The sequence below is a fragment of the Ambystoma mexicanum genome, chromosome 1p (genome assembly GCF_040938575.1).
Source record: "Ambystoma mexicanum isolate Mex_15411 chromosome 1p, UKY_AmexF1_1, whole genome shotgun sequence".
Lineage (NCBI taxonomy): Eukaryota > Metazoa > Chordata > Amphibia > Caudata > Ambystomatidae > Ambystoma > Ambystoma mexicanum.
Window position 1 is genome coordinate 1,053,150,811 of NC_090921.1, and position 24,084 is coordinate 1,053,174,894.

Below are 24,084 nucleotides of genomic sequence, written 5' to 3' on the forward strand. Positions count from 1 at the left end.
TATTGGCATTTTTAGATACAACAAACACAGTCAAGTAACCAAAAACCACATGTGGCCTCTGGTGCCAGTCTGTCCACATCCTCTCGGGCACCTAGGCGAGACCCCCGTGAACACCCTCGACAACTTCGCGGGATCCCTGTGCCACCCCTGTAACACCTTAAAGTTATGCTCCATGTCCGAGGTAAACAAATTTCCGTGAAATGCTATCTTGAAGATTCTGGCCCAGGAGTCCTCGGAAATCTCTTCCCCTGCTAGGTTGTTCCAAAACATACGAAAGTTCCTTCCGCCTTGAAGGTCGTAGGTGTTTAAGATTTTGTACATGCTGGACACCGCCCCCTTCCTTGAGGTCGCCAGATCGAGGAGTTTCTCAAAGGGGGTCAGCTGTCTCCTCAGGTTCGGGCCCCATGTCGGGTTGCAGAGGATGCCCTTCAGGCGGAGGTATTCGAAGATGGATAGCGAATCTCTTCCGAGAGCGTCCCTCAGGTCCTCGTAGGTTATGAATTCCCCTTCTCTGAACAGCTGCCCCGCCCATTCCATTCTCTTGTCCGACCATTCCTGAGAGTGCCAGAACCCTCTGCTTCCCAATCTAAGGGGATGGCCCCAGAGAGAGGTCATCGAGGATGACCAAGTGGTGAGGTGAGCAGTCCGGGGGCCCTCTCTCCAGATGTCCCAGAGGACTCCCAGGGTCGGGTGGGACCTTAAGTGTTGCGGAATCGACCCGCGAGGGGCCCACAAAAGGTCTCAGACCTTCAGGGGATGGGCATCCATATCTTCCAAGTATGACCAACACGTCCCCATTCCCTCCTTCATATGCTCCAGTAGGACACGCAGTTGGGCGGCACAAAAGTAGAGGTGAAAGTCCGGGAGCCCAAATCCCCCCTCCTCCCTAGGCAGAGTCAAGGTGGTCCTTCCTATCCTCTGGGTTTTCCCCTGCCACACAAAGACTCAAACCCCCTTTTGTAGCTCTCTAAAAGTCTGCGCTGTGATGTTGGTTGGGAGTGCCGTGAAAAGGTAGAGAAGCCGTGGTAGTATATTCATTTTTACTGCAGTCATTCGGCCATACCACGACAGGATCATCTTGTCCCATCTCCTCAAAACTGATTTGATCTCTGCCATCATGGGGTCATAGTTAGCTGCGCTCAATTTCGATATATCTCTGGTGAGGAGTACCCCCAGATACCGTACAGCGGCCTTCTCCACTTTAATCCCGTGAAACCAGTCCAGAGGGTCGAGCCCGGGGTCTAATGTCCACATAGGGAGCAAAACAGATTTTGCTGCGTTGATCTTCAGACCTGAGAAGTGACCGAACGAGGCCACCAGCGCCAGGAAGGGGGGAAGTGATACTACAGGGTCCAAGATGTCATCCGCAAACAGGGAAAGTTTGAATTCAACATCACCCCTTCTGATCCCCCTGATGTCCGGGTGAGCTCTAATCGCTATTGCCAATGCCTCCATTGTGAGGACGTATATCAGAGGGCAGAGAGGGCATCCCTGCCTTGTCCCTCGGGAGAGGGGGAATGGTTCGGACAGCCTCCTGTTCACCTGAACCCTTGCCGTGGGGGCCCTGTAGAGGGCGGTCACCCAGCTCATGATGTGAGGCCCGAAGCCCATCCTCTGGAGGAGGAGACCCATGAATCGTCACTCGAACCTGTCGAAGGCCTTCTCCGAGTCTAGGGAGAGGACACATGCGTTTAACCCCGACGTTTGGGCAAAGTGGAGCAGGTCTATTGTTTTGCGTAAATTGTCCGACCCTTGCCTTTCCGTAATAAAGCCCACTTGGTCGCCATGGATTAGCTTTGGCATGATTCCCTCCATCCGCCTCCCCACCACCTTGCCAGGATCTTGACGTCGATATTTAACAGAGATATGGGACGATAAGAGGAGCATTCCACGGGGTCCCTCCGTTCCTTGGGCAGCACTGCTATTATGGCCCCCTTCATGGACTCGGGGAGGATGCTATCCTCCAGCACAGCGTTGAAGACTCTCGCTAAGAAAGGGGCCAGGGTGGAGCGGAATCTTTTATAGAAGTAGACGGAGAAGCCGTCATCTCCGGGGGAGGTTCCCACCTTCATCCCACCTATCACCTTGTCAATCTCATCCTCGGTCACCGGACCCTCCAACCCCTCAGCCATCTCACGCGAAAGGGATGGGATCTGTATGTTCAGGAAATCCTCTATCTGGGTGTCATCCCCGTCATACTCCGAGGAGTAGAGGGTTTTGTAGTATTAGCGAAAGGCCTCTCCAATATGGGAGGAGTCGCGGCCGAGATGCCCTTGGGTATCTCTCACCTCCTTCTCCCTTCTGCTTCTCTGGACCTCCCTGAGCTTCCAGGCTAGGATCTTATCCGCTTTGTCCCCTTGCTCATAGTATTTTTGTTTTACCATTAGGAGGCTCCTCTCAGTTTATGTAGGAGCAGATCTTTCAGTTGTAGCCTGTAGTCCTCCAGTGCAGCCACACGGTCATGCTCTAAAGCCTGGTCCGGGGATCCCCCCGGCTGGAGACAGACTATTTTACCCCACAGGGCTTTCTCCTGGGCCTCCCTCTCCCTCTTCTTCATGGAGCCTATTTTTATGAGGACTCCTCGTAGGGTTGCCTTAAAGGCATCCCAAAGTGTGTGCATGGCCACCTCTCTGTTATCATTAAACTGAAAGAACTCTGCTATGGAGTCCAGGATCTCCTGGGCGAGTGCCTCATCTCTCAGTAGGGCATCATTGCATTTCCAGCGCCCTCTACGTTCTTCACACCAACCCATCGTTAAGGTAACTCGGACCATGTCATGGTCCGACCAGGGGACTGGGTCTATCCTATAGCCCGCTACATATGGAGTGAGGACCTTGTCCACCAAAATGTGGTCTATTCTCGAAAACGAGTTGTGAATGGCTGAGTAGTAGGTAAAGGAGGGGGTCCCTGATCTGGGGGTTGGGATCGTATCCGACAGTCCCAGGTCCCCATTAACCCTCTGAAAGTTCTGTGCCATGGCTTCATCCGCAGGTCTGAGGTTCTGGGGGCCAACCCGTCTTTTGTCTAGAGTTGGGTCTAGGACCATGTTAAAATCCCCCCCCACCACAAGTGGGCCCTGCACGAACAACCTCAGCTTGTCCCCTACCTCCTCCCAGAATTGGGCCTGACCTTCGTTAGGACTAAACACTACTGCTAGAGTCAAGGGGGAGCCCTGCAGGGAACCCCGCACCATCAGGTACCGACCCTCGGAGTCTCTCTGGATGGCCTCCTTCTCAAAGTCCATGTCCCTTGCCACCAATATGGCCACCCCTCTTATTTTGGCCTTGTGGGAGGTGTGAAAGACTTCCCCAATTCCTCCCCCTCGCATTCTAGGCTCTTTCCCCTTTGCCCAATGTGTCTCCTGCAGAAAGAGCAGGTCCAGTTTCGCCCTCCTAAACTCCCTATGAACCAGGGACCTCTTTTTGGGGGTGTTCAGCCCCCGCACGTTAAGGGTACCCACACCCAGGGCCCGACGGGCATCAGCCATGATCTATGTTTTCCTCTCTATTAGCCAATGATAACGCATCATCACTCCCTCCTTGCTCCCCTTGTTTCACCTTTTGGACACTTTTGGAACGTTCCCCAACTGCCCCCCAAACCCTTCCCCCAACAAACAAACCCGAACTAGTTAGTACTCCCCCTACCCCCACCCCGGCGTCCAGCCAGATAGTTCCGCCATTGCTGGCATTTGGCCGGACCACCAGCCTACCCTCCTCGGCTAGGCAATCAGTACAGTGCTCGTGTCTATGAGCCCCCCTCCCCCCACTGCTTCGTCCCTTCAGTTGACCCCGTTATACTTGCTGTTCAAGGGGACTCTGTATTCTGAGAAACCTCAGGAACTTCCTTTTTCCGACCCGCTGCGGGTCGGGGCATCACCACCGTCAGCCCTCCGAGTCGACGTGTTCGCTTTCCAATGCGGGCGGCGGGGTGTTCAATTTCTTGAATTTTCTCAAACTGGTTTTCTTTCGTCTGGCACTTGGCTGGCTAGGGCCGCCCCTTCCAAGGGCCTCCGGACCCACAGGGCCCCTCCGGGGGGTGGACTCCGCCATGTAATCCCGGATGGCTCCCCTTATGTCGTCTTCTGTAATCAGCATTGTCCGTTGACCCATGTATTCGAAGGCCAGGGAAAAGGGGTACCCCCACCTGTATCGCACCCCCTTTTCCTTTAGTAACTGCGTTGGGACGGCACATACTGCGCTTGGCAAGGGTGTATGCAGAAAGGTCCTGATAAATGGTGATCTGAGCGCTGTTATAGGTCACCACCCCTGCCTTCCTTGCTTCCTCGAGCACCTTCGTCTTTTCCGAGTAGTAGTGGAACCGGGCCAGGACCGACCGGGGGCCCCCTGCCCTGCCCCCTGCCCTATGCACTCGGTCAAACGTGAGCTCTGTGGTCATCTCCTCTGAAAACAAGAGTGTGCTAATGTCTCTCACCACTCTGATCAAGTCTCTCTCCGTTTCGCCCTCCGTTTTAGGGATCCCAAAAAATCTAAGGTTATTTCTCCTTTCCCTGTTTTCATAGTCATCCATCTGTCTAGCCCTTTCCTCGTCCCTCTTATCCAGGGCTGCGAGCCTCAACTCAGTTTGCACCTCCTGGGCTGCCGTTGATGACTGGTTGGTTTCCACTTGCAGGAGTCTGTCCTCGACCTTGTCCACCCTTTAGTCGATCTTTTTGAATTTCTGGGCGATATCCGAACGCATGTCCCTGATTTCCTTTAGGATAGAGGCGAAGCCCCTCTCCATCGCTGTCGTGTACTGCATTGAGGCCTCCGCTGTGCCATGTCCCCAGCGTCAGTGGGGCCGCTGACCGCACTCTCCGTTCCCTTAAAGCGATATGCCTGCAGTGCCACTTGACAGCTCATGCGGTCTTCCACTGTGCCCACTGCGGGGACCGCTGCGGTCCAGTGGCTTTAGGGAGTCTCCTCGAGGACCCAGCTTGAGGTCCCCAGGCTGTGTTGTCCCGGGGAAGCCCGCGGGAGGCTGGTGTCTTTCCGTGTGGGGGGGGCAGCTCCCAGGCGGGCACACGCCCCACCAGCGCCGGATGGGGGCCTCACACCTGGGTTCCTCCGAGAGGTTGCCGTTCCTCATCGGGGGGGGGTGGCGCCCGCGCCGTCCCACTGTCGCCGTCTGAGGTTGCGTTCCCCTTCCAGGGGGGTGTCAGGCAGGCACACGCCCTGGGAATGGGCCCAGGGGCCACCACCTGTAGAAGTCCGGTGCAGGCGAGCTAGGCCCCTCTGCGTGTCCTCAATGCAAGAGTAGGCTGCAGCGATTCTGGGACCCCTCGAGAGAGAGAGGGTTGCGTTTCTGCTCCGCCGGTTATTGTGCTCCGAGGGTGTTTTTTTTTAAAAATTATTAGGGGGGGGCATGGTGTTGTGCAGCCCCCCACGTGCCCTGATCCCGCTATCCCGCTCCGAGGGGGGGTCGGGGCCCGGAACCTCCCAAATCAGGCCCTGGTTGCCGTGTCCGAGACGGCTTGCACAATGTGCTTGCTGGGGCCCGCCCCGCCGGGGGCTCGTCACGGCCCGGGGGAGGTGGGTGGCGGTGAAAGCCCGAATCCCCCGCCGGGGCCGCTGTCCCGAAATCTTGTGGGCCCCCCGTGAGGGCAGGGGGGCGGATGGGTGCTGGGAGATGGGCTCGCCGGCAAAAGGCTCTCCCGCGGGCCGCTCCTCCTTCCCTGGCGCCGATGCGCTCTTCGCCGCTCCTAAGACACGGCCCGTTCTCAGGCTCTCAGGGGAGCTCGAGTGCCGTTCTTTTTGGCGGGGGCGTCACGGGGGGCTCGCCCGCTCAGGTCGAGCGAGTTAATCCACCTGGGGATTCCGGGGGGGGCTCAGTCCCCGTAAATGGCCCAGCCTCAGCGGGAGCACGACGCTCAGGCAGCCATCACCTGTGCGCCCCCTGGTGGCCTCCATATACCGGCATTTTAAGATGGAGACATCCTGCGGAAGGGGGGATGGCTGATGAGACTGGATCTCAAGGACACATATCTCACCATATGAGTCACAATTGAGCAATGTCCCTTCTTACGTTTCCATTGGAAGGGGCAGGTTTGGCAATTCAAGTGTCTGGCTTTCGGGCTGTCTTCAGCTCCCTGGGCATTCACTAAGCTCGTGAGGCCTGTTGCAGCAGCGACCCACGAAAGGGACCTATAAATTATAGTGTACTTCCTAGGACAAGACAAACTGCAGATGCTCGAGCAAGTGCAGTGGGCGACTTCGCTCCTAACATCGCTAAGGTTCCTAGTAAATCAGGAGAAGTCAAACCTAACCCCCAGAAGGCGCATTGAATTCCTGTGGTCTGTTGTAGATACTACCAAAGGGACACTCGAACTTCCAGTGCCTAATCTCAGGGCTATAAAGACAGAGCTAAGAGGAGCTCTCTGGAAGCAGGTTATATGGCTTCGGAATTTAGCTAGAGTAGTGGGTCTATTGACATTCTTAATACAAGCGATCCTCCCGGGCTTGTTGCGCTGCATGGTTCATAGACATAATTTCGAATACAAAATATTCGAAAGTCAAAAAGTCGAAAAAAAAACGTCGAAAAAAAAATGTGGAATTTTTTTTTAATGACGTTTTTTTTTCGAAATGGGGGGGTTTCCCCCCCAACCCCCCCTTTTTTTATTTTTACCTATTTTTTTCACAGAAACTAGAGCCAAAAAAAAATATCGAAAAAAAAAACAATTCGACATTTTTTTTTTTAGACATTTTTGATTCGACTTTTTTTACTTTCGAAATTATGTTTTCGAAATTATGACTGGACACCGCGCTGCATAGCTCTTCAGAGGCTGAAGATCAGACACTTGCAGAAAGGGCTGTGATACCATCAGCTTGTTTCTCTAGACAACGAAGTACAAGCAGAACTGGTGTGGTGGAGGCCTGTAACAGGCATGCCATTTTTGGAGATGCCCCAGACCTGGTTATAGAATCAGATCAGGTTGGGCCGCAAGGTGTGGCTAGCTGGAGACAGGAGGAGGAGGGTCACTGGAGGACTAAGCCCTGCATAGCAACTGCATGGAACTTCTAGCAGGGTCCTTCGCAGTCAAGGCGCTCACGAAAGACTGCATGAGATGTTGCATTCTTCTCCGAATAGACAACATTTCAGTGGCCTGATACATCAATCGCCTGGGAGGAACCAGGTCGAGGATGCTCACGGAATTAGTGATGGACTTCAGGCACTATTGCCTCAGCAATCAGGTGCCTATCGTGGCAGAGTGCCTGATAGGTGCGCAGAACGTGGTGGCAGATTGGAACTTCTACTACTTGAGGGACTCCAGCAATTGGAGACTTCAGAGGGAGATGCTCCTGAGGATTCAAGATATGTGGGGCCCCTTACATACGGACCTCTTTGCATCCCGCTCTAAAACGCAATTACCCAGGTACTTCAGCTGGAGACTAGACCCAGGTGCAGAAGCCTCGGACGCTTTTCTCCAGAAGTGGTTTGGTCACACGCATTACACCTTTCCCCCCGTTTATCATGATAGCCAGGACTCTGGCGAAGATACGCCGGGAGAAAGGGGAGGTGGTGCTGATAGTGTTTGAGTGGAAATCTAAAGCGTGGTTTCCAGTTCTGATGGAACCTTCCTTGGATTTCCCGAGGAGGATCCCATTGCAGTAGGACCATCTGTCCAATCCAGACGGTCATCCTCATCCTCTGATTCAAAGACAGAGTCTCAGGCTGCTGGCGTGCAGAGTTTTGGGCGATGATGGAATATGGCAGGGATTCCGGAACAAGCTGCTCTATTCATCAGAGAATCCTGGGCCCCTTCCACACTCAGGAGGTATAGTGCTGCATGGCAACAGTGGGAGAAGTGGTGTCAGCAGCAGGATGTACATCCCATTTCAGCCCCTGCAGTACAGGTTCTACATTTTCTGGCATCAATGTCGCAGAGCGGGAAGGCATTTCGGACAACAGGCGTCTATAGATCGGCCATCTCAGCCAGCCACGAGTCACTGGACGGCGCTCCTGTGGCCGAGCACCCAGCGGTAGTCCGGCTGCTTAAGGGAGTTAAGATGGTTAAGCTGCCTTCCGTGAAATGCACCTCATTGTGGGATGTTAACAAGGTTCTGGACCTATTCATGCAGTCGCCGACCAACAATCAGTTGTCAGCCAAGAATGAGTGCCCAATGCCAGGGCCCTTTAGGTGGATAGGAAAGTCTTCTACCCGGACAGCATGGAGTTTAACATCGCCAGACAGACTAAAGGAAACTCTGAAGTCATATCTCACCCTTATTTACCTCATAATGCCAAGCAATGCGTAGTGCAGTGTATTAAGGAATATGAGGGAGTGTCAGCGCCAGTTAGGTTGCAAGGCGCATCGCACTTCTGATTGCATGTAGGAAGCCTTTTCAAGCAAGTTTTTGGCGCACATTCTGCAAAACGGGCCATGGCATCTAGGGCATTTACAGTGGGAGTCTTTCTGCAAGATATTCTCAGAGCGGCCAACTGGTCGAGGAACTCCACAATCAGAACCTTTTACTTTTAGCCGATATCTGCATTAGCATTGGCAGCAGTGAGAAGCTTTGAACATGCATAATACTTGCCTACGGTCTTGACATAGAACGAAGATTACCCAGGTGTATAGCACAGGGAGTCTTGATTCTATTGACACTGATGCAAGCATTATCCTGCTCAGTGAAATATGAGGGTGGAAGGCTAACTGCGTGTGTGTTATATCGGTGTATAGCCCACCCTAATGGTGCGTTCTATGTTTTAGGGGATGACCAGAAGACTCTGTGAGAGGGCGCGAGGAAAGTGAACGTCTGGACTTTAAAGAAATCATGCAAATGCTTCACAAAAATGAATAAATAGAATCACATGATTTAAATTTCAATCAATCACTATTGAAGATTATGTGATTTGTGATTACACCACTTCCTAACCCTCAACATGTGTTTAAATTGCAAGTTGCATTCCCAAGCAATTGCAAACGTTAATGGTGTTCATTGTACAAGGTCTGGGAGAACAGAAAAGGTTGCTGAAAGAGAAATCTGCTCCTCACAAATCACAGGAAAACAGAAAAGACCCTGGAGAAATACAGTGCACGTTTACCTTGATTCGCAGCACGGTGCTGCTGCACTGGCTTCTTTGGCATACAGGAGACGGCGCATACCGCCTATGCCAATCAGCGCAGGCAGGTTTCTATGGCCATATTGTTTTCACCACAGAGTTCAATATATAAAGTCAGAGGCTGCATGCCAGTTGATGTCCTAGATCATAGAGAGTGGGATCTGTAAATGCACGACTTCATGTGGCGCCACCTTACAGCAAGGTTAGTACCTGGTAAGAACTATAACACACTAGCTCTGCGATTGTTCCGATTGATGTGTGGTAACAAACAGGTCTCATAAAGAGCATTGGAGAAAGTTGTAAGGAAATATCTTTCATAAAAAAAAGGTCCCTGATCAGAATTCCTTGGGATAGATATCAGGAACGACTTGGTAAGTGAGGGGGGGCTATTACCAATGAACACAGTGCATCGATGGATCAAAAACCTGTTTTAAGGGTTGACAGCATATCAAAATGAAAAGAATACGGTATGATCTGTAGGCATGATGGGCGTAGGAAATGGCGTCCGGGGGGAGAACAAGGGTGATAAATCCCACTCCCATTTTTAAGCAGGAGGGATACAATAGGATGTACCCCCTCAAACCCCCCAAACAATCTGGAGCAAAAGTAAATAAAGAAGGACTCTAAGTTTTTCCAATTGCGAAGCAGGGCAGCTTTTTAGAAATAAACGTTATTTGTTCCACATTTTCAAAATATAAACAGACACTCCTTACCTTCCCTTGAACTGCCCATTGTCTCGGCAGAATAGGGGGCGGGTGTTTGCACAGCTAGATTTTTGAAACCCCCCCACACCTGCAGGGCAAACACCAGAACTCAAAGCATCTTTTCCAAGACAGTGTTAAATATTGCTCACGGGATACTATAGAAAGACATTGCTTTCTTTTCTCCAATGGCCACCTTTTAGCCTGCTTAAGAATTAACAACACTGTCCAGTTCTGATAAATAGAAAACCCATATTTTTTTATTTTTTTTATTTTTATACGGTTTATACAAACCTTTTAAAAAAGAAAAGAGTACAAAACAAACAGTTCACAATGCTTGCTCCCCTCCACATCTTAGTATGCGCGCTTTCTTAAAGCTAATCCATCTTACTGCATGCAGGATCGCATTGTTGCGCAAAGGTCCGACCTAAAAACCATTTCTGGAGGTACTTAAGTACCGACTTCTGTAGATACTACTTCCGTGTCGGTTTCACTTTCTTTCAAACGTTTGTTTAATTCGTCCAGGAATGTTATTAAAGCGAACATGAGTGTACGGTTTGATCCTTCAAACATTCATTCCCACCATTCCGAGGGCACTGTGTCTGCAATTTCACAAATACAGGACCAAGTGTCCGAGATCTCAGTGTGCGTAGTTTTGGGCAAAAAAGAGTTAGATGTTTCAGCGTCTCTGTACAGGATTTACAGAAACGGCAAAGTAGCTCTATGTTTGGATTGTGTAGATTTCGACGTTCTTTGGTAGCCATTAGATTCAGTCTAAGCCTCAAGTATGTGGTTCTAGCTGTGGGATCTGGAAATTGGGTCAGGTAAGCTTGGAGGTTGCCATGTGCTCTAGCCTCTCCTGGTACATCAGCCATCATTCTAGTGTTGCGTCTTTGTTTGCATGTTAGATGCCAGTCCATGCTTGATGTCATACAAATCCAGGATCTCAGTGCAGTACTTGTTCCACATTGATAGAGTAATGCTAGCATGTCCCTTCTTCGATTTTAGTATCTCATACTGCAACGCTGGTTTAGTTAAAGTGCTTTTTCTGAAGAGGCATAATAAGCTCCAGCTTACTCTAGCGTGCATCGATATTAACCCCAATTCGTATCTGATGCAGACTGTGCATGTGCCACGAGGCAGATGTAACGCTCTTACCCAAAAGATGTTTTCAAGTGTGTTCCAGAGCTTATAAGAACAGCCCAGTGCATTTTCAGCACCGTAAATTATAGCTGGAACAGCTTTTTGTTGGCAAAATGCAATCATGGGTTTTAGCGAAAATTTCCCAAACTGCTTGTTGATAATCGCTGCTTGGCACGCCAATTGTCGGCATTTCGATTTCGCTAGATCTGCCCAAGGTGCATCGTCTATATTTGAGCTTATTCTCATGCCCAAGTATCTTGTGTTACATACAGTGTTTGGCTTCGTCTTTTCGATAAACCAGTTCTGTTTTTTCTGAGTTTTCTTCACAGTCCGCAGATTTTGCAGTGTTAATATCTCACACTTTTGTTTATTAATTTGCAGAACATTTCGGCGCACATATGCTTCTAGAGCGTCCATTTTACGTTGGAGTCCGATAGGAGTCATATCCAACAATATAAGATCATCCACGTAAACAAGCCAACTTACGTGGGTGCCATTCATCTTAGGTGGAAAGGAGGGAACTTCACTAAGGGCTTCGCCGACAACAGATAGAAACAGATTAAAGATGATGGCGGCCAGAGGACAGCCATGTTTCACGCCCTTGAATGTGTCAATCGGCTTTGAAAGAGTCCCCTGTCGATCAAGCCCAATTTTGATGTTTGTATTGGAGTGCAGTTCCCTAATGGCTTCGACAAGGCTTGTGGGACAGTTCCATGCTTTTCATTTTTTCCAGAGAATTCCCCGGTCAATGCTGTCAAAAGCATGAGAGAAGTCTATAAGGGCCAGATGTATTTTGGTATTTAGTCTTGCAGCTTCGATCTTAAAGAGATTCAGTATTAGCAGGTTTAGTCCACACCCTTCACAAACCCTGCTTGTCTGGGATCTATGTGATTACTTTCGCTTGCCCAACTCAACAGCTTCTGTTGTAGTTGCGTCGCGTAGATCTTAGCGATGACGTCTAGCAAGGCAATAGGTCTGTAGTCACCAGGGTTAGCCCTGTTGCCCTTTTTGAAAATCGGGACTACAATTGCGCTCTTCCAGGATGTTGGAGATACTCGTTTGTCAGATATTCTTTAAAAAGAGTGTCATGCAAAAGTTCGTCCAGGCCTCTGGATTACGTTTGATAGTGTAATTCGTAAGACCGTCAGGGCCTGGTGCTCTGGATGCGTTTACTCTTTGTATTGCAGTTAGAATATCATGGCGATCGAACTTTAGGTCCCATTTAGCCAATTTCGAGGACTAGCAGTCTTCTACACACCCCTCCGCACTAAACATGTTGGTGTAAAAGGCAGTCCATGTTGCTTCGGAGATGTGGTTTGCCTGCAGAGAATCTTGCATATTGCAAATCACTAAAAAGGAAACTTTGTGTGCTTTTAATAAACGTTCACTGTAGCATTATAGTGAGCCTTTTTGCTCCTTAATCCCATCCCTCCACCCACTCCAGCCTGCATCAGCTTCTCTGTGAGAAAGGTCTTTCGAGCTCCAAATGATTTCAGATTGACCTGGTCACCATTTACCTTTACGCTGCTCTATTTGGACAAAGCAAGGCCAGAAATGCTCTCGAGTCAAACACATGCTGTTGATTTTTTGCACGCAATAGGTCGGAGAGGAGACTTGTATAAAAACATCACACCTTTTAACAAAAAGTGTGCTTTATTGGCAGTTCATGGAGATGGCCAGTCAGCATTCTGTTGCAATGGTGATATTTCTCAGTTTGCCACAGAGAGATGTGCCAATTGTCACTGGAAGACCTACTGTTAAGAAGAGGGGTGACTTTTGCAAACCATTTGGGGTTCCAGGGCTAAGTTAAAATGATATTTCACCTACAGATCACAGCACAGTGACAGCCAGATACAGCATGAAAGAACAGATAACAGACAGCTGCTTGATACACAACGTATTATTCACCACCCATACAAGAGCAGTCTTACTGGACCTGCCTTTCATCTGAAGGAGCTCCCCAGGCCGCCACCTCTGGAGAAGCTACTTATTGGTGCCATTTCCTGCTAACTCACTACCGGAGGAGAACTGCTGCCCAGTGACTTTGCGACTCACCCCACAGACACCTGCAGACTGTCCCAAAGTCTACAGAATCCCGCTTTGCAGCTCTGCTATTCAACACATGGGGCCTCATTACAACTCAGGCGTTAAGGGTTAACGCCGTTGTTAACCCTTAACGCCTGATTCCAATTTTAACGGCTGCTTTTAGCAGGCGTTAAAATCCATGGTGCTAAACCGCCTTGGTGCTAATTACGGCATCGTAATTTACGGTGCCGTAATTAGCGCCTTCCCCATTCCCATTATGCCCTATGGGGCAAAAATGGGAATGGGGAAGGGTAAATGGGAAATGGGGATTTACCGCCCCACTCACCTTGGAATGGGGCGGTAAATCCGCCATCCACCATGGTGTAAACATAGTTTACACCATGGTGGTAAAGTTGGTGTACTTACCGCCTGGGTCGTAATGACCCCAGTTGAGTGGTTTTAGAAACGTGTTGATTACAACAGTGCTACAAAGCTGTAGAATTGTGCCAGGAACCATTAAAAACAATGGGCCTCATTACGAGTCCGGCGTTAACCGAGGCGGTAAAACCGCCTGGTTAACGCCGGACTCGTATTACCATTCCGCCTCCGTGATTCCCGGAATTACCGGGGCATCACAACCCCGGTTTTCCGGGAATCACGGAGGCGGAATGGTGTAAATCCCCATTCCCATTGAGTCCTATGGGACTCAATGGGAATCGGGATCATGGAAACACCGGCAGCATCTTGTAATGCTGCCGGTGTTTCCTCGTCCGCCTGCAGGCGGGCGGTGTTAAACCTGCCAGGTCAGACCTGGCGGGAACATCACCTCCCGCCTGCAGGGGTCGGGATCAGGCGGTCCGGAAACAACGGTGGCGGCGGGTTTACCGCCACCGTTATTTCCGGACCGCCACGGTCGTAATGAGGCCCAATGTCATTTTTGAAACTACATATCTTTATTTTTTGTTTTGGCAGAAAGTGGTCAGAGCAGATCATCTTTAAAAAGTCTGAGACAGGCACTTTAATGCTTTTCTTCTTGATTAGTTAGGTAAATTGAAAGGAAATGTATTCTGAGATGTGTTCAACATTAAGAAACTCTTTTGATTATGAAGTAAGAAGCAGGCATAGCATATGCCCAAGTACGCGTTAGCAATAAACATGCCAGAACTTCATAGAGAGCGGATAGCACTGCAAACATACAAACACAAGCCCAGCACTGCACAAACACCAGCTGACACATACCTCTAGATCCTCCCACATACATCTAACACACCACAGCACTGCTTATACACCCCCCAGTGCACTGCACACCCACATTGCCCAGTACTGCATACACAAAACACACAGCACTGCGCATACACCCCACCGCACTGTGCACACACAGACCAGCACTGCACATACAAATCACCCCACAGCACATCCACTACACATCCACTACACTCCTACCACCCCATTGCAAACATGTACATAGCCCCCACAATGCTCTGCACTCACACCATCGCCGTACTGCACAAATGTCTGCAGCCCCAACATTGCTCTGCACACTGTCTCCTTCCCTGCACTCACACAATCTCTTCACTTCACACATGGCAGCACTACACTGTACACACACAGCCTCCGGCACCACACACTTGCTCATACACTGCCCCAGTACTGCAAACACAAATCACCTCCAGCACTACACACATTGTACCCAACACTGCATTGTAGTACACAGGCACTAATACCAGCACTGTGCACCCACCATCTCTATAATTGCACACGTCACCCTTAATACCCTTAGTACTGCATACACATCACCCAGCACTACTTACACACAGCCTCAGCACTCAACTGCACGCGCGCGCGCGCACGCACACACGCACACACACACACACACACACACACACACACACTCTCTCTCTGTCTCTCTCTCTCTCTCTCTTTCTCTCTCTCTCTCTCTCTCTCTCTCTCTCTCTCTCTCTCTCAGAGCTGCATTTTCTCCCCCCTAGGACTGTGCCTCGGTATGTCCCCCTCGCATTTACTAAGGTGCTTGGCTTGCACTGTGATTTCCAGTGCCCGTTGGCATCTTGACCTTCTACCCCCTAACTATCATTATACCATGTGCATCTACTAAAACGTTCACACATGGTAACTGAACGCCAGCTAGCAACCCCTCCCCAATGCATACTACCACCATCAGACCCCATCTCTCCCCACCCACATATATAACAGTGCCACTCCATCCAGCATGCTTGCGTGTAGAAGGCTGCATTCGGGATCCTCATGTCTCAAGTGCCCACTCCTCAAGGGCCCTATAAACATCCCTGCACACTGAGCCTGATTACTTACTGTTCACATCGACACATGAATTTCCTGTCTTGAGGAATAATAACCCTCCTAAGAAGTCTGGATGGTTGTCATTAGAGACAGTGGGCCTCATTACGACCCTGGCGCTAAGGGGTCTGCGCCAGCGTTAGCTGCGCGGACCCCTTACCGCCAACTACGAGTTCCTGGAGCGCCATGGTCATTTTTCCGCCCGCTTTTTGCGGGCGGAAAAATCCATGGCGCTCTGGGACCTTGGTGTTAATTACGCCACCGTATTTTACGGTGGCGTAATTAACTCCTTCCCCACTCCCATTGAGCCCTATGGGGCCGAAATGGGAATGGGGAAGGGTAAATGGGTCAATGGGGACTTACCGCCCCGCCGACCTCGGAATGGGGCGGTAAGTCCGCCATCCGCCATGGCGTAAAGGGACTTTGCGCCATGGCCGGAAAGTCCGTCGATGGCGGAAAAAATCCGCCAGGGTCGTAATGAGGGCCAGTGAGTGGTAGTTATGAGTCGAGTGAAAAGAGCCAAGTTTTGAGGCCTTTGCAGAATGTCCAGAAAGAAGGCTCCGTTCTTAAGTGAAGAGGTAAGGCATTCCATTGTTTGCAGCCATTACTGGGAAGCTACAACCTCCTGCCCTTTGTAATTTAAATCTATGGATAATAAAGAGTTGTGAACGTGAGGCCATCGCAGGTCTGTTAGTTTAGGGTTTGCCAGATTTTCTGGCGCGGTATCTAGGTGCTGTATTAGCAAGGCATTTGTGCCTTAGTGTCGGGTTTTAAACAAGATGCGTTTGCGAATGGGCAACGATGAGCATTTCTTCTAGCTAGAGATTTGGTCTTTTTTCGGGATGTTCAATGCTGCTCTTGGAGCATTATTTTGAATCACTTGCAGTTTTTTGAGGTTTGCAGCAGTGGTGACAGCAAAGAGGGTGCGGCAGTAGTCTAGTCTGGAGATAAGGGCTCTTGCAAGTGTCACATAATTTTCATTGGTGATGACAGGTCTGCATTCATTCATGAGTTTGGTTGTGTAGGCGACGGACGATGCAATTACATTAACTTGTCTAGTAAGTGAAAGGGATGCGTCTAGATAAACCCCCAGTGTTTTGATCTCTTTGGAGTAGTTATACCGTCAATGATGAATTATTTGTATTTAGTGTCCAGTGACATCATATGCCCACGAAGTACCATCATTTGTCAGTGAGTGACATAATGTGGCTCTCACATACCAGGTATAGCTATGATGTAAAAGGTAATGTCATGAAAGGCACAGATGTTCGCAGGTGTCGGTATTAAAATCCAAACCATTCCCACCATTTCCAAGTATTCCCATCAAAAAACAACTATTTGCACTTTTGTAGCCAATGCCCAGGTTATGTATAGTTAGCAAAGCAGAAGGACCAGCAGGATCAGTCCATACCAGTCCATACCAGTTAGCATATCAAAGCCAGAGTACATTTTGCCCAATGAGGACATCAATGCCATGTGGCTTTTGCCCTCTTAGCTCAGTAACGCCAGACACCATAATGCCCAGTGACAAGAGCGATGCCAGGTACAGTTATGCCCAGTTAGTATGGACACATTCCAGTGTGTATAGTTATCACTGTAATATCAGCTACACTAGATCCAGAAAGCAGAATGTTCCATTGTGAATGGGCGTTTGTGGTGGTGGGGAAGTGTATGTGCATTGCTGGGGACAGTACGATGTGGGTCCAGGCAAAGGTTTTTCAAAGTGTGCAGGGCTTGTGATGATGTGTGTAGTAAGTAGGGTGTGCATGTGGGAGGGCCTAGAGCAGTGTGTGTGTGTAGTTCTGGGGGTGGTTGTGTGTACGGTGTGGTGCTGGGGACACATAAGTTGCAGAATGATGTACATGACCACGGTAATGCTGAGCAGTCGAATGTTTCTGCAGTGCTAAAAGCAGTGTGTTTTTTTTGTTTTTTGTTTTTTTGCAGGGCTGGAGGTATTGTGTGGGTATAGTGTAATGGCACGTGCAGTGCTGGGACAATGATGTGTGCTGATGCTGTAACTTAATGTTAGGATAATTATATCAATAATGATTTTGACACACCAAAGAACTATGTCCAATGCTTTACAATATAGTAGCTTCCATTGCCTTAGGTGAGAAAAGTCACCAATCAAACACGGTCTCTGTATTTGCTATAGATTTTTTAAAAAATAGGTTATTTCCCTCTCCTCCATCTACACTCGCATGTCAATAGTTTCTCGATGTTCTAAGAGCCAAAACTAACTAGGAAAAACCGGCAAGCAGGTGTCTGACCCTTGTTACCGCCTGCATGTGCTGTTGTGTTAACCAGAGGCGGTGGTATTGCATGCCATCCTACTGTGTTATCAAATCGGAAACGGGCAACGTCTTTTCATTGAAGTTAAATATGGGGATTGAAGAACGTATGCATTACAACAAAATGACTCTCTTTTTAACAAACTGAAATGCAATGTTAGTTGCCTAAAAATACCAAAATCTACTTGCTTATTCCCATAAAAATAATTGTAGAAAATAAGGGGTAGAATACTCCAACCTCAAATCTTTATTTGGAGCCCTAGTTGGAGCAATGAAATCTCAGCGACTTAAAACCTTAGTCTGAAGGACAAACAAGGAACACTCTTTGATCCCCTATCAATGGAGCAGCACCCTGTTTCTGGAAGGGGATGGCCGCAGTGCCTACCAGTGCACACTCGCCTCAGGTTCTCCACTCACCTCTGATCCTCCAAGGTCGGTCTTCACCCAGCCGGGATGGAGGGCGGTGCACATGATCCCGTCTGCTTTGTATCCGTATGACTGACAGTTTGTGAGCATGTTCAGAGCAGCCTGCAGGGGAGGGTGGGAAATTCAGGATGGAGAGGAGAGTTGAAGGTTTTACAGAACAAGCTTTTAAGGTCACCCCTTCTCCCAAACTGATTGATACTCAAGGACAAATTCCCATAGATAAATGTTCCTGGCTGTCGGAAACTAGTTTACTAAGCACCCGGGGAGAAAAAGAGCTCCCACTTCATCCCATGTCAACCAACACTTCCATTCCCTGACCCCTTTCAGATTCAATCTCTTGCGTTCAGCTATAATGCTATTGTCACATGCACCGTGTATCGGTTTGCTGGTGTTTTAACCTCCAAAGGTTGACAGAAAGCAGGGTGCAAAATAAAGGTGCGTGTGGAAAGAATTAGGGTCCTGTGGATGTGCAAGGAAGCCACAGGAATTGCCTGCATCCGTTAGACACAATGAGCTACCTGTGCATGCTTGCTCTAGAGAGCACACTCGTCTTAGTGCCACATTAGGTGAAGCAGTCTTATACCTGAAAATACAGATTTGGAGTCTCGGACATCGGTCAATCTCGGCAGTCCAGAGGCAGCGCCACGGGGTGACTGTGCCCCACTTTGGAGAATCATAAAGATGGTTCTCTCCCCTCCCCCAAATTTGGGAAGGACTTGTGCTTTAAAAAAAAAAAAAAAAAAGGAGGGGGGTCGGTTGATGGTCACCTGAACAGAAAAAAACGTTTTCACTACAGCTACCAGAATCCTTTGAGTCTAATTAGACACACCTGCTCAACAGCCTCCCTGATGATTATTTGAGATAAGAAAGCGCTAGGAGGAGAACAACTACAGACCACAGAACTGCAGCTGAGGGATCTAACCCTGTTATTACTGAGTACCTGATTTGCAGCAAGGGATCTAACCCTGTTAATACTGAGTACCTGATTTACAGCAGAAGGGATCTAACCCTGTGAATATTTGTCCATTTTGGGATGTGACCCAGCTACTTATTTTTTGGAACAGGTTCAATTGACCAGGACCGGGAGTGCGCGCCTCACCCACCTTCTTTTTTGTACTGAATGCTATGGGAGTCCCGGGCTCCAGAGGCAGCGCCACGGGGTGACTGTGCCCCACTTTGGAGAATCATAAAGATGGTTCTCTCCCCTCCCCCAAATTTGGGAAGGACTTGTGCTTTAAAAAAAAAAAAAAAAAAAAAAAAGGAGGGGTGTCGGTTGCTGGTCACCTGAACAGAAAAAAACGTTTTCACTACAGCTACCAGAATCCTTTGAGTCTAATTAGACACACCTGCTCAACAGCCTCCCTGATGATTATTTGAGATAAGAAAGCGCTAGGAGGAGAACAACTACAGACCACAGAACTGCAGCTGAGGGATCTAACCCTGTTATTACTGAGTACCTGATTTGCAGCAAGGGATCTAACCCTGTTAATACTGAGTACCTGATTTGCAGCAGAAGGGATCTAACCCTGTGAATATTTGTCCATTTTGGGATGTGACCCAGCTACTTATTTTTTGCAACAGGTTCAATTGACCAGGACCGGGAGTGCGCGCCTCACCCACCTTCTTTTTTGTACTGAATGCTATGGGAGTCCCGGGCTCCAGAGGCAGCGCCACGGGGTGACTGTGCCCCACTTTGGAGAATCATAAAGATGGTTCTCTCCCCTCCCCCAAATTTGGGAAGGACTTGTGCTTTAAAAAAAAAAAAAAAAAAAAAGGAGGGGTGTCGGTTGCTGGTCACCTGAACAGAAAAAAACGTTTTCACTACAGCTACCAGAATCCTTTGAGTCTAATTAGACACACCTGCTCAACAGCCTCCCTGATGATTATTTGAGATAAGAAAGCGCTAGGAGGAGAACAACTACAGACCACAGAACTGCAGCTGAGGGATCTAACCCTGTTATTACTGAGTACCTGATTTGCAGCAAGGGATCTAACCCTGTTAATACTGAGTACCTGATTTGCAGCAGAAGGGATCTAACCCTGTGAATATTTGTCCATTTTGGGATGTGACCCAGCTACTTATTTTTTGCAACAGGTTCAATTGACCAGGACCGGGAGTGCGCGCCTCACCCACCTTCTTTTTTGTACTAAAAATCATTGAAGCTGGTGTGTGATATTGTGCTGCATTGTCTATGGAAACACCTTACCTTGCTGCACCGATAGGACAACACTGGGACAAAACCGAACGTTAAATGGTTTTTCTCAATTGATCCCAGCAAAGTGGACATGTTGACCAGGGCTGCCTTTCCACAGCCCATTGAAGCGCCAGCGTTCTCCTTGGCAGACTTCTTCAGCAGGGGCAGGAACGCCTGGCAAGAGAGAAACACTGGGTTAGGTACGAAGTCTCCCCCTTCGGATAGTGCCACAATCCAATTATAAAACCAGAGGAGGATTGCAGAATTGTGGTACAGGTTCCCCGCCTCTGGAATTTATTTGATTTTATTGCTAATACGGCGCTCGCAGTTCAAGAGCAGCAGAACACTTTACAACAGGATTGTGCCAGTATTGGGCTTGGCATTTTATACAATAATGCAGTTCTGTGGGTGGAGGGAGAGAGGGATATTTATCTGCTGAGGAGTGAATCGTTCCAGGCATATTGCGTCTGGTCATTGTTGCACAGGTTGTTGTTTGGGGGGCTTTGAGGACAAATCCAGGCTTGGTTGGGTTCAGTTTAAGGTAAGCGGTTGGCATCCATGTTTGGATAGTAGCCAGGCATTCATGAGGGAGCGATGTCCTGGGGGGCCACTGAAGTTAAGGTACAGCTGAATGTCATCAGAGTACTGTTGGATGGCTATGTTGGGGTCATTTAGGAGACTTCCCAAGGGTTTCATGTATAGATTGCAGATGATTGTAGAATGGAACCTTGGGGGACCCCCACACGTGACTGGGACTCAGTTGGATCTGAATGAGTCCATCTGTACGCCTTGTTGCCTATCGGATAAGTAGGATGCAAACCATTTTAGGACAGTCCCAGAGAAGCCCACCCTGTTGAAATGTCTTGCTCCTACAATTTCGAGGGCTAGCCCAATTCACAAGCTTTGCAAGGCAGGAAAACGATTACCCTTCTGCTGTAAATTTTCTGCTAGTGGCACGGTTTAGTGGGACACATTTAAGTATGCTGTGTTGGTTGCATGCTACAGCTCCCGTATACATGCCATCACGCCGGCCCTGGGCCCAGAGCACAATCTCTGCATGTTCAGGCATGAGCTGCCCACATCACTAGTCATGCCCAATGATAATTCTTGGGCAACTAAACAACTACAAGATGTGGCCTTGTCTCCGCCTGCAGCTCTCAGTGATTTGTGACCTGTAGAGCTTTAAGGCATATCAAACATCCCCATGAGCTCTCTTTTTACAGGGTGACCATACAACTGATCTCCTGACCCAGTCTCCCACACTATCACACTCTATGAACACATTAACAAAGTGAAATGGTATCTTTTGGTTGCTCTGTAGTAGTCCTACCTTTGCCACCAACAGTGGGCCAACCACGTTAGTGGTGTAGACGTCCAACATATCTTTGGTATCTGCTGTTTCCAGTGTGCTTGAGGGCATGATTCCGGCATTATTGATCAACACATTCAGCCCGGCTCCATTCAAGTGCTTCTCCACTTCCTTTGCTGCCTCTTTGGCACTTGTGTCATCCGTAGCCTCTGTAACAAAAAGCACTGAAATGTATTTCTGTTGTTCGGACTGGTGACTCAGGCAGGTTGGAGAAGGGGCCGCCCATATTCACTGCCAGCAATCTTCACTTTTTATCATCATCACCCACCTCACACCTGCAGGATTTGCAAAGGCAGTCTTCTCGCTGGCGCAAGGCCCAAGCTAAGCAAATTAAACAACACACAATAAGCCCATCATGCTGAAAGAAACATTGCGTTATTTTTATACATCAATGAATGTTGGTTTTATCTGGGGCTTGGAAGAAGCAGCGGGCCTGAACACTGTCTGAAAGCCTGGATTTACAAAAGTCTGGAGAAGAACTTTTTACCACAATATAAAAAAATTAGAGACCTAGAAAGTTCTGAAATACGCTCCATGACTCATTCCTGTTTACATTCAATGAATCTGTCCTGTACCCCTGGAGTGTGTTAAACCTAGCACAATAGACATATGGAATTTGTTGAAGCAACAGGGTGCTGAATCTGCGGGTTAAGTGTCACTCCTAGAATATATTTCTTTTTTTTTTCACATTTCTTTTTTTTTTAAATCTCTTTATTAGTATGTCATTAAATTAAATCACAGAAGAATCAAATACGGAAAGGAATAGTGAACCAGAGAACACAAATCAAAATTATTCAATTAAAGAACATATCAATAAAAAAACAGCATAATCAAATGATCCCTCCGACATACTAAGAACATTTTCATTTTTGTAAACAATAAAAGAGCAAAATACAACAGTCAATAAAAACATTTAACATAGAACATACACACAAACACCAACAACACACAGACACCAAACCAAATCCCCCAAAAAGTATAATAGTGAGAAGAAGAAAAAAAAAGAAAAAAAAAGATCTTTCCCCTCTTCTTTTCCCCTTCCCTATCTCTTTTCCTTTCCTCTTCCTTTTCCCACTACACCATTTCTACCCACTCCTCATACTAATCCACAGCCTATGTAGTCAATCATACAAGGCATTGAATGGACCCCAAAACAGATTGTATACCTCTTCCTTGTCTTTCACTCTAAATGAGAACTTTTCAAAATTCGATAAGGTGCGCAAATCAACTGACCAATCTTCAACTGTAGGCTTCTTCCTAGTTTTCCAAACTCGAAGGATCAGTCTTATGGCCACCAATAAAGCCTTATTTATCCAACCACTATATTTCAAAGAACGCCTACACCTACCTCGATGTAGAAATAAGATAATGATCCCACCCGATCTCTGTAAAGCTACATCCAAAATTAAATCAATTCTATCAATCACATCAGTCCAGAAAGTCCGAACTCTAGAGCAATCCCATAGAAGATGCATTAGGGTGCCAACATCATTTCCACATCCCCAACATAGATTATCAGTTTGTAACCCCAGTTTATACATTTTAACCGGTGTCCAGTACACCTTACCCACCACCTTCTGTCTAATCAGACGCAAGTTCAAATCCGTACCCACAATGGCACTTACCCTAAGAATATCTTTCCATTCCCTGTCCGTAAAATACATATTTAGATCATCCGACCACACCATTGTCAATTTATCCCATGCCGCAACATGTTTATCTTCCAATTGCATAAAGGTCATATATGTACGCACAGAATATTCCTGTCCTGTAAGCAGTTGACACAGTGCTGGTTTGATTCCCAATGAATTGCCAATCATCCTTTTCCTAAGATATATCAGGGAGCTCAGGTCTTCATATTCTTGTCTTTCTCTTTCATGCAACCCATATTTCCTCTGTCCCCAAATGCCAAAAGATCATCACCATCTAATATATCACCTATTGTCAAAACCCCCTTCCAAACCCAATTTTGCCAAATCAAACATCTATCGTTTAATTGTAAAACCTCATTGTGCCAAAGAGAAGCATCTTCACTAAAACCATACGACTGGCTATTCTCTCCAAACCGTCCCTACAAGGTTTGCCTGGTTGCCACTATAGACTTCAACTTTAATCTATTAACTGACATATTGCCCATGGTATAAAGGCTATTTAAACGATACGGATTGCAAACCCCTCTCTCCATGAGTAGCCACATAGCACCTGCAAAGTCATCATTCGTATAATAATAAGTACCCTTCTTGAGCAGGAACGCCTTACAGTACTTATATAAGTCAGGATATCCAAAACCTCCTTCATCCACGCTTTGCATCTGCATAAATCTAGGGATCCCTGGCTTCTTACCCAACCCCCACAAGAAACATTGGAAAATCTTTTCTATTTGCATGATCTGTTTTTTTGGAAATCAATAACGGAATCGACTGGATTATATATAACACTTTTGGTAATAAAATCATCTTTATCGCATTTATCTTTGCCCATAATGATAAATGAAGTCTTTCCCATCGTCTTATTGGATATATAATTTTATCCACTAGTTTATCAATATTATATTGCATAAT

At 48.0% G+C, this 24,084-nt stretch overlaps 1 protein-coding gene across 2 annotated transcripts in view; it reads right to left on the reverse strand.

Annotated features, from left to right (window-relative positions):
• LOC138447940 (C-signal-like) overlaps positions 1-24,084 on the reverse strand; it is a 150,766-nt gene that overhangs the window by 17,713 nt on the left and 108,969 nt on the right. Inside the window, exons 3-5 of one of the 2 annotated variants that reach the window (XM_069604466.1) lie at positions 21,485-21,672; positions 20,167-20,328; positions 17,951-18,061 (exon numbers count right to left, since the gene is read on the reverse strand). In XM_069604466.1, coding sequence (XP_069460567.1) covers positions 17,951-18,061; positions 20,167-20,328; positions 21,485-21,672 — 461 coding nt within the window. The remainder of the gene's footprint in view (positions 1-17,950; positions 18,062-20,166; positions 20,329-21,484; positions 21,673-24,084) is intronic. The other variant, XM_069604467.1, reaches the window with a different exon arrangement.